The sequence below is a fragment of the Columba livia genome, chromosome 1, assembly GCF_036013475.1.
Source record: "Columba livia isolate bColLiv1 breed racing homer chromosome 1, bColLiv1.pat.W.v2, whole genome shotgun sequence".
Taxonomy (NCBI): Eukaryota; Metazoa; Chordata; class Aves; order Columbiformes; family Columbidae; genus Columba; species Columba livia.
In genome coordinates, this window is record NC_088602.1 from 169862719 (window position 1) to 169874167 (window position 11449).

The window sequence follows — 11449 nt, forward strand, 5'->3', positions numbered from 1 at the left end:
GAGTTAAGTTTTCTAAACCCAGTATATCTGCAGTGTCCTGTGCTGAAAAGCACAAAAAGGGAATCACCATTTAGAAGTGAGTGCTTTCCAACAGCAGTTTAGAACAGGAGGGAACTTTTGTTCAAATACATCTACTGACAAAAGGGAATTACCCAAACTGGATTTTCACCAGTATAAATTGCTCCAGCCTGCTCCCCATGAATACAGAACATACTATATTATATGGACAATGAGTTCAACAAAGAATCACTAGCAGTGACTTCCTGTCACATTCCTGACTCCATTTCCTGAGGCATCCCAGTGGCCCTTACAAGGGTTCATGTCTAAGTACTGGCCAGGCTTAACCTTCAGCACTAACGATATATAGCAAGCTCATAGCTAAGACTGCTGTAATTTTTGAGACATATGGTCATAACTAGCATCTACATTGGGTGTTTCTTGTTTTTATTTATCTATTTATTATTTTAAATAATTTCTGCTGGACACAGTGGGATGCAGTGGTTTCATTTCCACTGCTGCCCAGTGAATTGTTTCAGGTTTCCTCTCCTTTCCCTCTCACGCAGAGAGCTTGTTTGGATTTCCTCTCACTTTCCTCATTGTTCTGGGAGCAGAGGAAATGGCACGCTTGGAATCCAGTGACAGATGCTCAGATACGTCAGCATTTCCACTGTAAGCACATCCAGCCAGGCTTCCCAACCAGCAAGAGGGAGGTCTGCTCAGAAATGCAGTCACAAGTTCCATTTTGCAGTCAACTCTGCTGTCTTTTTGATGCCCAAGCTCTTCAATGCATTAACATCCTTCCCACTAAAACAGAGGGTGTTCATCCAGCTGCGAGGTCACCCTGCTGCAATCAGTATCGTGACTGCAGATTAAAGAGGCCACACCAAGACCAGATGGAAAAAAATGAGCTCAAAAACTATCATCATGACATAATATTTTGACACTGTTGTCACTTCAATGGTATTAAATCCATCACTGTTTTCACCTCTTATTGTGCACTTGCAGACTGCCTGCCCAGGTCACAACAGCAGCAAAGACAGGTAGGGGGTGTTTGCATCCAGTCCCAGCTCTTGTTTTCTGATTTCATGCTGTGAGTTGCCACAGTTCAGTTTATTTTATGTGTTTCTCACACTTCAGTGTTACGCAGTGGCTATTACCATAGACCGGAGAACAAGGTGGACAGTTCTTGACTTATTTTTTTCCCCCCCTACGCTGGTACATCAAAATGTTTCACACCAGCATTTCTGAAAAAGCTAGTTTGTTCTTTATATGCTTGTATTTTTGTGATCAGATTTTCCCTTGTTCTTTCACAGCCATAGAATTTATGAGTACGAAAGAATTATACATCCCGCACACTGCCTGAGCAACGTAACCCCTGAGTGGCAACCCAGAGGTTTAGCCATTTGCAGTTACTACCAAGCAGGCAGGTTTTCAGACAGCCGATGCAGTGTGCTCTTAGCCCTGTACAGGCAGCTGTAGCTCCGTAACTCCCACTTCCCTGGAGAAATAAGTGACCTCACTAATGTTTATAAATATATAAAGGGCAAGTGTCACCAATGATAAGACAAGGGGCAATGGGTATAAACTGGAACACAGGAGGTTCCACTTAAATATAAGAAGAAACTTCTTCTCAGTGAGGGTGACAGAGCACTGGAACAGGCTGCCCAGGGAGGTTTTGGAGTCTCCTTCTCTGGAGACATTAAAAACCCGCCTGGACACATTCCTGTGTAACCTCATCTAGGTGTTCCTGCTCCAGCAGGGGGATTGGACTAGATGATCTTTCGAGGTCCCTTCCAATCCCTAACATTCTGTGATTCTCCAGAGTTCAGTGAAAAACCTACCCAGAGTTCTTAATTTAACACATAAAATGCTCTGCCGTGCAGAAGCACAAGCCAAATGAGTTGAAAGAAAACAAGCCTTGAACACGTTTAGAAAAATAATGCCCTTGTGCTGAGTCAGGATGCTTCCCCAGACACGGCAACTCCGCTGACATCGCCTCCCCTAGACTAGGAGAGTAAAAAATGTCTGCGTTTGGCACCCCAAGCATTACACCCTGCCCAGAGGTCTGAGCTCTGAAGAACTCCGGATGCAGAAGACACTTTCTGACCTCAAGAAAACGAGGCCGCCGGTACCTCACGGCACCGCCGCCCGCTCCCAGGCGCCGAGGGGCGCCTCGAAAGAAACGGCCCCAACGGGCAACCCTGGAGCCCCGCCCGCTTCCATTGGCTCTTTCCTCCGAACGGGGAACCACAACTCCCAGAGTGCGCTGCGCTGCCGCAGAGGGGGACGGTCCAGAATGGCGGCAGGAGAAGAGAACGGGCAGACGGCGGAGCCGGAGGCAGCAGTGGAGCCGGAGGCAGCGGGGGAAGAGTCTCGGAGCTTCAAGGACTTGGTGAGGCCGACCTGGAGCTGGTTCTACCCTCGCTGCTCCCTTCCCCGTCCCGAGGAGCACCCTCCTGCTCATCCTCATACCAGGCCGGGCGTGGGGCGCTCCTCGCACAGCGCCGTGTGCCGGGCCGTGCCCTACGCCGCCCCGCCGTGCTTGTACCCTCGTGGCGCGGCCTTGGGCTGCGACCCTGGGCCCGTCGGAGCCGCCGGTGCACGGGGTCAGGCAGGCACGTCGCTGCTCCGGCCCGCGGGCGGGAGGCTGTCTTGGGCGGGAGGTCCGGGGCGTTGAGGCCTCTGCTCCGGTGCGGGTGGCGTTTCCGCTCCCATCCACGCTCCTCAGCCGGCTGCATGTGTTTTCACTTGTGTGAGTTTGCCCAGGTGTTTTCCCTTTTTCGTGCTAATGGGATGCCCCCGGAGGGGAAGAAAGACAGCTGTGTGTGTGAAGTTGCTTGTGCAAACTAAGGAAAAAGGTGACTAGTTTTTTAGTGATCACAGTCACCGCTTACAGTTCTGAATGAATCTATAGAGTTACTGATGGAGGTGGGGATCATTGTGAGCACCCTGCCCTTTCATATAGTTGCACTGAGGGCCTGATGGGGTTTGTCTCTGCTAGAGACAAGCATGGTTCTGTTGCAGCATGTATTTAACTTAAGCCTATCATTTAATTTAGGTCTCCTTGGTGATGTGTGTTTCCCTTTTCTCTTTTCACTAATGTTCAGGGAGTGACAGATGTCCTGTGTGAAGCTTGTGACCAGTTAGGATGGAAGGTCCCAACAAAGATCCAAGTTGAGGCTATTCCAGTGGCTCTCCAAGGTGAGCAGTGTGCTCTGATCCCAAATCTGGGAATGCCCCAGAAGCTCTGTTTGAATGAATTTTGCTGAGTGAGAAGTGGCAGAGATGAGAGTTTTTGCTGCTTCATCATGGAAGGCCTTTGTCTAGGACTAGTTTCTGTGTTCATTCTTGTGTCCTTCCCAGGGGGAGCTTGGAGTGCTAGTTTCTCCTCTAACACTGACTGTAACTGCAAACTTTCCATTGAGTGCATACCTGAGTTCTTAAGTATTCACTGCTGTTGTGTAGTTCTGACACTCCACATCAACTAGAGTTGTTGTCAATCATTTGAGCTGCTAGTCTGCACTGACCATTTTACTTCTGAAATACTCAAGGATGCACAGAAAACTTCTGATAGATTTAGGACTATGCCTCTTCTGGTTGAGACCTTCAGTGTGTGTCTGCAATTGGAGATTGCCGTGACTGATTACACGGCCTGTATAATCTGCCTTGCTCTAAGCTGGCAATTCTTTGAAGTTTAGATTTCTGGAGTGAGTAATAAATGAACCACAGTGCCTTTCTGTAAACATCATGGAATTACAGGAAAATAAATTACTGAATTCAGCAAACATTTCTGCTTCTAGAATATTTGGTGGTTTAGTTTGTTTGTTTTAAACAAACAAACCCACTGAAAAAGGAACAGAACAATGTGACAGAATGGGAATAAACTTTCAGTGTCACTCTGTCCTGGTACTTAACTGTTGTCAGACTCTTTTACTCCACATGTAAGATTCTATTGGAGGAAAAATAAAAAGATTGTATTCCTGAGAAGTTGTCTTTAGTTTAAGTCTTGTTGTCAGAGTGTTCTTCTCTGCTGTAGAAGTTTAGGAGGCCAGAATGGATTCTAGTGTTGAATTCTACACTGTTGCCTGCACTGGTTTTGGGCAAAGAACTTTCTGTCCTAATTCCTCCTGCCACAAACCAGTTTAGATGACTCCTAATGGCACAAAATTGATCCTGGCTTCTGTAATGTGAGTTTGGTAGTGCTGTTGTCTTGTAGTAGTTAGTATGACCTAAGTCTCAAACACAGACAACAGTTGGTCTAGGATACTTACCCAGATAAAAGCAATAAGCTGTAAATTGACAAACAAATTTGAGAAATAATAAAGTAAAGCTGCTTTTGAACCTGAAGTTTGTATGAAGACCTGTATGTTGACAGAAGTTTGACTAGAGAATGGAAAGGACTGAGACTGTATTGAACAAATGAAGCCACACTCTAAAAATACTGCAGAGATGTTCTGAAATAATTTGTTTTGGCCCTTTGTGCTTCTTTACCCTTTGTTTGTTTCCTTTTTTTTTTTTTTTTCCTTTCCTTTGGAAATTCTTGTGCTTTATTGCACAGTGCTTTAAAGATTTCTTTCTGTGGTCTGGATGTATAAGTTTTTGTACTCCTTGCTGCTCCTTGTAGGCAGAGATATCATTGGACTGGCAGAAACTGGCTCTGGAAAAACTGGAGCCTTTGCTTTGCCAATTCTTCAAGCACTGCTGGAAACCCCTCAGCGATTATTTGCTCTTGTCCTCACACCAACAAGGGAGCTCGCCTTCCAAATCTCAGAGCAGTTTGAAGCTCTTGGATCCTCCATTGGTGTCCACACTAGTAAGTAGCTTTGTGAGATTGTATGGCTGAAGAGGCCTGGGAAGGACAGATGTGCTAAAATAAAGCAAATTCTCATAAAGTAGCCTTTCATTTGTACAGAGCTGTTGTGGGTGACAGGGAGTAGGAGGAGGTACTATGGTGCCAGGGGCTGGCTGGTGCTACACTGAGATTCACTATGTTCTGTTTGTCCTGCAGCGGTTATTGTGGGTGGAATTGACGCGATGTCTCAATCTCTGGCCTTAGCCAAGAAACCACATGTTATAATTGGTAAGTTAATGTGCTGGGGATATGGGGTATGAATATTATCATGCTGCAGTTGTTCAAAGAAAGAGTGCCAAAGGGTTTTGTGCGTTTGAAGTAGAAGTGTGAGTACATCCTTTATTTGTTTTTGTCCTGAGATATAAGTACTGGCTTGTTAAATATATACCAGTAGCCTTGTTGCTACAAGCTCATTCCAAAGCATTCTTGCTAGACTGCCTTTGGCTTGCTTTTTGTTCTTCTCAAGTATTCAAAATGCTGGTCTTATCCTTCTCAGTACAGCTCATGTACAGTCAGGCTTTTTTAGGGGGGGAAGGAGGGCATTCTTCAGAAAGTCTGACTCCATTAGTCTTATTTCAAAATACTCTGAAAATATTCCATGAAAGAGTCCTTCCCATAAAGCAATCTGCCTCTACTTCTCTTGGGCAAAGAATCCTGTTTCTGTGACAGATGGCTCTCTTGCCTCTTTGAATCGTTTCCTTTGCTTTCATTCTAAATTGGCTCTCGGGATTTTGTTGATAGCAACTCCTGGACGTCTTGTTGATCATCTGGAGAACACAAAGGGATTCAACTTACGAGCTCTGAAGTATCTAGTGATGGATGAGGCTGACAGGATCCTTAACATGGATTTTGAGACAGAGGTAGGAAACTGCTAAAAGAAGAGTTTGTAACAGCAGATGAGTCCCTTTAAAATTGCTTCCTACAGTCACATAGTAAACACTGAGCTGTTCTGTAGAAGTGAATAGCAAACTGTAACTAAGATCTAATAACTGTACAGAAGTCTATGGTAGGAGCAGAACTTAGCAGAGTTCTGCAGAGCACTAGCAAGACAGTAGGATGCATTTTGTCTCTGAAGTCTTCTGGTTTCTCTGGAGTGCCTGACGTTGACATAGTTACTGTAGGAACACGATCACACACACATTCCTGCAGGAAAACTGCACTGCTATTAGACTTCTGGAGTTCACACTGCCAAACGGTCAACAAGCTATCAGCCTATGATTTTGCTTTAGAAGAGGGGAAGTTTGTTCCTGCTCTGAGTCTAAGTTACACAAGTGCATTACTCTTCATTTGGATGATCATTGTATTTGGAGGTGGCTTATGTTGTGATTACTGTTGTGTTCAGCATTTCCGTTTTCTTTCTGTTTTTACAGGTGGATAAGATATTAAAAGTGATTCCTCGAGACAGGAAGACATTCCTGTTTTCTGCTACCATGACCAAGAAGGTGAGAGCAGAGTACTCTGCTTTATTTATCCTTCCATCAGCCTGTACTGTTTAGGCTGTATGAGATGGGTTTCTGACAAGATCGCTTACATTGATCTTCCCAGGTTCAAAAACTCCAGCGTGCTGCTCTGAAGAATCCTGTTAAATGCGCTGTTTCTTCCAAATATCAGACAGTTGAAAAACTACAGCAGTACTACATTTTTATCCCATCCAAATTCAAGGTAATGCCACTTCTGTTTGTTCCTGCTTCTGATCGTGTCTTGCTGTTCCAACATGTGCTAGGTATCTTGTCATCTTCTCTGGCTTATAGTTTTTCAATGTGGCATATGTGAATTTTTTTTTCTTTTTCTTTTTCTTTTTTTTTTTTTCTTCTCTGTTTCTTTCCAGGACAGCTACCTGGTTCATATCTTGAATGAACTAGCTGGGAACTCTTTCATGATATTCTGTAGTACGTGTAACAATACCCAGAGGACTGCTCTACTGCTCCGCAATCTGGGGTTCACTGCCATTCCTCTCCATGGGCAGATGAGTCAGGTAAGGGTGTATTCCACAGAGTGGAGTAGACAGAAGATGTGTTGCTTGGGGAGTGGGCTGCACCATACTAAGTGACAACTACCTTGAAGAAGGAGTATTTCACAGCTAGTGGACTGGACTGATCTCTAGAAATTTTAACTATTGTGAATGCTGCCACTGATTATGTAATAGTTCAAAAATAAATTAGATAAGTGAGACTTTTGAGTTTCTCCTCCAGTTCTTCTGTACCAGCATTTCAACAAGAGCATATGAATCAGAATGAGCATTATCCTCTCATTCCCTTTTTGTCCTCCTCTTTTCCAGAATAAACGCTTGGGCGCTCTAAACAAGTTCAAGGCAAAGGCACGTTCTATTCTACTGGCTACTGATGTTGCAAGCAGAGGTCTGGACATCCCACATGTAGATGTGGTGATAAACTTTGATATTCCTACACATTCTAAGGTGAGCTCAGTCTGTGTGCTGGCTGAGAACTTCTGGTCACCGGGAGGCATAGTGAAGCTAGACAAAGGGACAAAGACAACTTTTCTCTGTTCTGCTGACTGGAAGCCTAGTTTACACTTCTGTCGATTAAAAGACACAGTTCAGCCTTTGAAACTGAGAGTTGGTATCTCAGTTTGGTTGGGTGGCCTCATCTGGACTGTAGAACCGATCCTGTAAGCGAAGAGGGGAAATAGGGTGTTCTATGCCTGCGTTTCTACTCAGAGTATGTGTTTTGCCATATTATATTAAAGGGCTTTTAGACTTTGAAAACAGTCATAACATAGTACTAGTTTCAGGTAGTCATCTCTATTCCTGTGATCCAGGCCTGCCTTCACATTTTAAACTGTGTTTTTAAAAAAGTTAAAATTCTTCCATTATGCTCAATCAGGATTTGATCAAGAAAGATGTCTTTGGTACATTTCATCTTCCTATCACAAAAGTACAGTGAACTGAAAAAAAAAGTGACTTACTAACTCTCTACTTTGTAGAAAGTATAGTATTGTCTTAGGTGCGTGACTTTGTTTCCCAGCCTAGTTTCAGAAAGCATACCGTTAACATGCATTTTAGGAACTGCTATTGTTCCTTATAATGATCAAAGATACTGCACATTGCAGACAGAGGAAAGTATGGTGGTTCTTTTGAAGATGCTGTCTTTGACATTGTTAAAGGATGTAAGTTAAAAAAAATAATGGTGGCAGCAGCATTGAGTATTTTAATTTCCACAATGTAGTATAAAAGCTGGAAAGCAGCCTAGAACCGTATAAACAGAAGACGCTCAATAGATCAGACGCTTCCAAATTGTTCTCATTCATTCTTCCTTTCAGTGTGCTTGCCAAATTTAAATCTACCTGCCGGGGAGTTTGTCTGGAAGACAGACTATATAAGAGCACTAATTCCCAAAACTGAAAATGCAGGCAGTGGCTCACTTTAAATATTAGCTTTCCAAGGAAGTGATAGTTCATTAGCAAAGTCTTGTATCACCACTTTTGTCCTGCAGTCTTAAATAAGTGGAGGTGGTCTTCTCCTTTAGCAAGAGAAGACTTCAAATGTTAAAACCAAATAAATGCCTCCACAAGCCAGCATCTTCTCAAACCCTGATGCTGCACATGGTCCTGAGTACTTAATTGTGGCTTTATTTTCTTGCCATTTTCTTGTTCTTTCCTAAAGAAAAATTATATGGACTGATTTCCTGTAACTACTTTGTTTGGTGCACATATCTTATTGATTATCAAGAAAATTGTTTTCAGGATTACATTCATCGTGTTGGGAGAACAGCTCGAGCTGGGAGATCTGGCAAATCTATCACCTTTGTCACACAGTAAGTGTTAAAATGTGGAAGACTTACTCTTTCCAGCTCTATTTGAGTGCAGAAAACATCTGACCTCATCCTGGGTGAGAAGAAAATACTACTTTCTGTTTTGAGGTGCCAGCTAGATTTGTTTAGTTAAAGGGGAGAGAATTCAAGGCCCAGGGTGGGGAGGGAGAAAGATCTAGGATAAATTCTAGAAGTATGCGTGTAATGAGCAGAACCAGGTGTTTATAACTTGATTGTATAATGTGCATACATTTTTATAATATATAATGCAGGTTAAATATGTGTTTTTGATAAGTACTGAAGTATTTGTCTAAAAAAAGTCTTTGCCAAATAACTTCTGAACCGAGATGAGCTGAATAAATCAGTAAAACTATCCCGAACAGTGGCATCATTTGGATGAAATTAAAACTTGCTTGTTGGACCATCAGCATAAGCTAACAGTATCTGTGGGCTGGAGATAAGGGGTGATGTCTGTGGGTGGTGACAGCCGAAATATTCTCAGGAGGACTGACTGAAGCTGGTGTCATGTCTTTTTTTCAGGTACGATGTAGAGCTGTTCCAGCGCATTGAACACCTGATTGGCAAGAAGCTGCCAGCATTCCCCATGCAAGAGGAAGAAGTTATGATGCTGACAGAGCGTGTGGCTGAGGCCCAGAGACTAGCTCGAATGGTGGGCACTGGCTTTTTGTCCCTCTACTTGCTGTTGTAGTTTGAATTTCCTCAGTTGCTAGAACCTCTTGGTCAACCTCTTGATTGCATTGCAGGAGCTGCGGGAGCAAGGGGAGAAGAAGCGATCTCGGAATGATGATGATGACACAGAAGAAGCTATTGGTGTCAGGAATAAGGTGGCAGGGGGGAAAAAGAAGAGGAGGAAAGCCTTCTAGTGTATTATTTGGACAGACTTTTAAAATTTTCTCTATGGCTACATGAGCTTGGCAAAAACAGTCTACCAAGCCATCTTCAATGTTTTTTTGGTTTTTTTTTTTGAGAACTACTTAAGAAATTTGGCAGTCTACCTGGAAAGCAACTTCTCTTCTGCTTCACTGGTTACAGACCAAGCTTGGCCCATTCTGGTACGCAGGGACCAGTCATCCTTTCAGAGACACCAGACCATCACCTATGGACCTGAAAGCCATTGTGGTCTGGCCCTGCTCATTCACAGAGAGGTGCAGTGTGAGTGCAGCTTTCCCGCCGCTGCAGCCTGTCTCATTGCCCAAACTCAACGAGTGCATCTGGGGTCAGTTAGGTCTGTCAGAAGAAAGAGGAAAAAGTTAATAGAACCGACTGAATTTCCACAGCAGATGGATGATGCCCCTGCCTTAGTGAAGAGATGTGATATGAAGAACTCCAAATATATTTTGCTTAATTTTAAAGCTGCCTGGCTTTCCTTGTCTTACCATTGACCTGTTCTACTCATTTTGAATATTTGCTCTACCAGAAAATTTTCTTCTTAGGTCAATCTTAGTGATTCAGGTGTGACATCAGTACCTTAGATGTGTCATCTGAACAGTGGCCCAGCACAGAGAGAACCTGTTTTGGCAGGATTGGGCCGTTCACAACCTGGAGTTTGATCCAGAATCTGTAATGATTGGGAAGATCAAGGAGAGGTCTGTGTTATGGGGTTTTTTTGTTGTGGCTGATTCGTGTATTACTTACAAACCAACACAAGAGGGTGGTATTTACATAGAAGAGCAGCTCACAAGCGGTGTGGTGAAGAAAAGCAGGTCTCATACAGCGTCTGTCTGTGTTTCCCTATTTATTTCTCTGTCTTAGGCAGAGTTCAGTGCCATATAAGTAGACTCTTGCAAGAATGAGATAAATGTATTTATCTTCATATCAAACCAGAAGGTTAGTGCTAGTTCCCATTGGCAATAAAAATTTTCACATTGGACATTTCTTCTGGTGGGCAGAGAAGGCTGAGAACCTTTGATATCTGTTAGAACCACTCATACACTAGATTTTCTGCTACATGAAAACAATGCTCAAATTATTTTTTCTAAATGGAAATTCTTTTTCTAAACGGAAAGCAGAGACTACTGCAGTAGTCAAGGTGAGCATGATGGTTACTTCATAGTGTCAGCGTAAATCTGATATATGTGTGTATGTTGGTCAGAATGCTCTTTTTTATACTTTTGGGGTAGCACATTTTGCAAAATTACAAAAAACACATTATCTTTAACAGGGAAACATGTTTTGTTTTTGTTTTTTTATTTAAAACAGCTCTGTCTTAAGGAACAAACATACTCTGGTGTGAGAAGAGTGACAGAGTACTTACTTTGTCCTTTTTTCTTTTTTTTTTTTTCAGCAATTTACTTAAGTCTCCCAAATACTCATCTTCAGGTCTGATAGGTCTAAAACAGTCTAAGATCAGTTGTAGATAGGTAAGGGTGCAGATCTTAAGTGTGTTGACTGCTAAAAGCATTCTTATGAAGCAGAAAGAGTTTGCATCTTCTGTGGGTCCTAGTGCTGAGAGGCAGGGTTGGAAGCCCCATAATGAGAACATGTTAATTCTACAGGGCCCTTTGGCAGGAATCCCTACAAGTAAGAGGAAATAGCCCTAGAATGCACCAGAAGGAGAGGAAGAAAATGAGTGGGTGTATGGGTGGAGATGCAAATGATTGTTCCCTGTGGAGCATGGGAACTCTCCTGACTGATCTGTCCTGCTGGATGCTTGAGCAACATTTCTTACACCTCACGAGCAAGACAGGGTTGGTTGCACCATCAGCAAATGAAGGTTAAAACCCTCTGAGGCTACTGAGGCTCAGGAAAACCTCTCAGTGTTATTCCCAGCTATGTAACAGGTGGCATGCAGAGTCAACCCTGAACC

The 11449-nt window shown here is 43.3% G+C and overlaps 1 protein-coding gene across 1 annotated transcript; it reads left to right on the top strand.

Moving 5' to 3' along the window:
* Window positions 1-2071: 2071 nt before the first annotated feature.
* DDX47 (DEAD-box helicase 47) lies at window positions 2072-9995 on the top strand. Its single transcript, XM_065045244.1, has 12 exons — window positions 2072-2392; window positions 3108-3201; window positions 4625-4813; window positions 5009-5080; window positions 5594-5712; window positions 6223-6294; window positions 6398-6514; window positions 6681-6827; window positions 7131-7268; window positions 8555-8625; window positions 9163-9292; window positions 9387-9995. Exons 1-12 carry the CDS (start codon window positions 2087-2089, stop codon window positions 9504-9506), a joined length of 1575 nt encoding a protein of 524 aa, XP_064901316.1. The 5' UTR covers window positions 2072-2086; the 3' UTR covers window positions 9507-9995.
* The last annotated feature ends 1454 nt before the right edge of the window (window positions 9996-11449 follow it).

Bases quoted from the DNA above. Each gene is read 5' to 3' on its own strand.
- DDX47 (XM_065045244.1), top strand. From the start codon at position 2,087: ATGCAGAAGACACTTTCTGACCTCAAGAAAACGAGGCCGCCGGTACCT. The intron at 5,713-6,222 runs GTAGGAAACTGC...CTGTTTTTACAG, and splicing joins ACATGGATTTTGAGACAGAG to GTGGATAAGATATTAAAAGT. The intron at 6,515-6,680 runs GTAATGCCACTT...GTTTCTTTCCAG, and splicing joins TTATCCCATCCAAATTCAAG to GACAGCTACCTGGTTCATAT.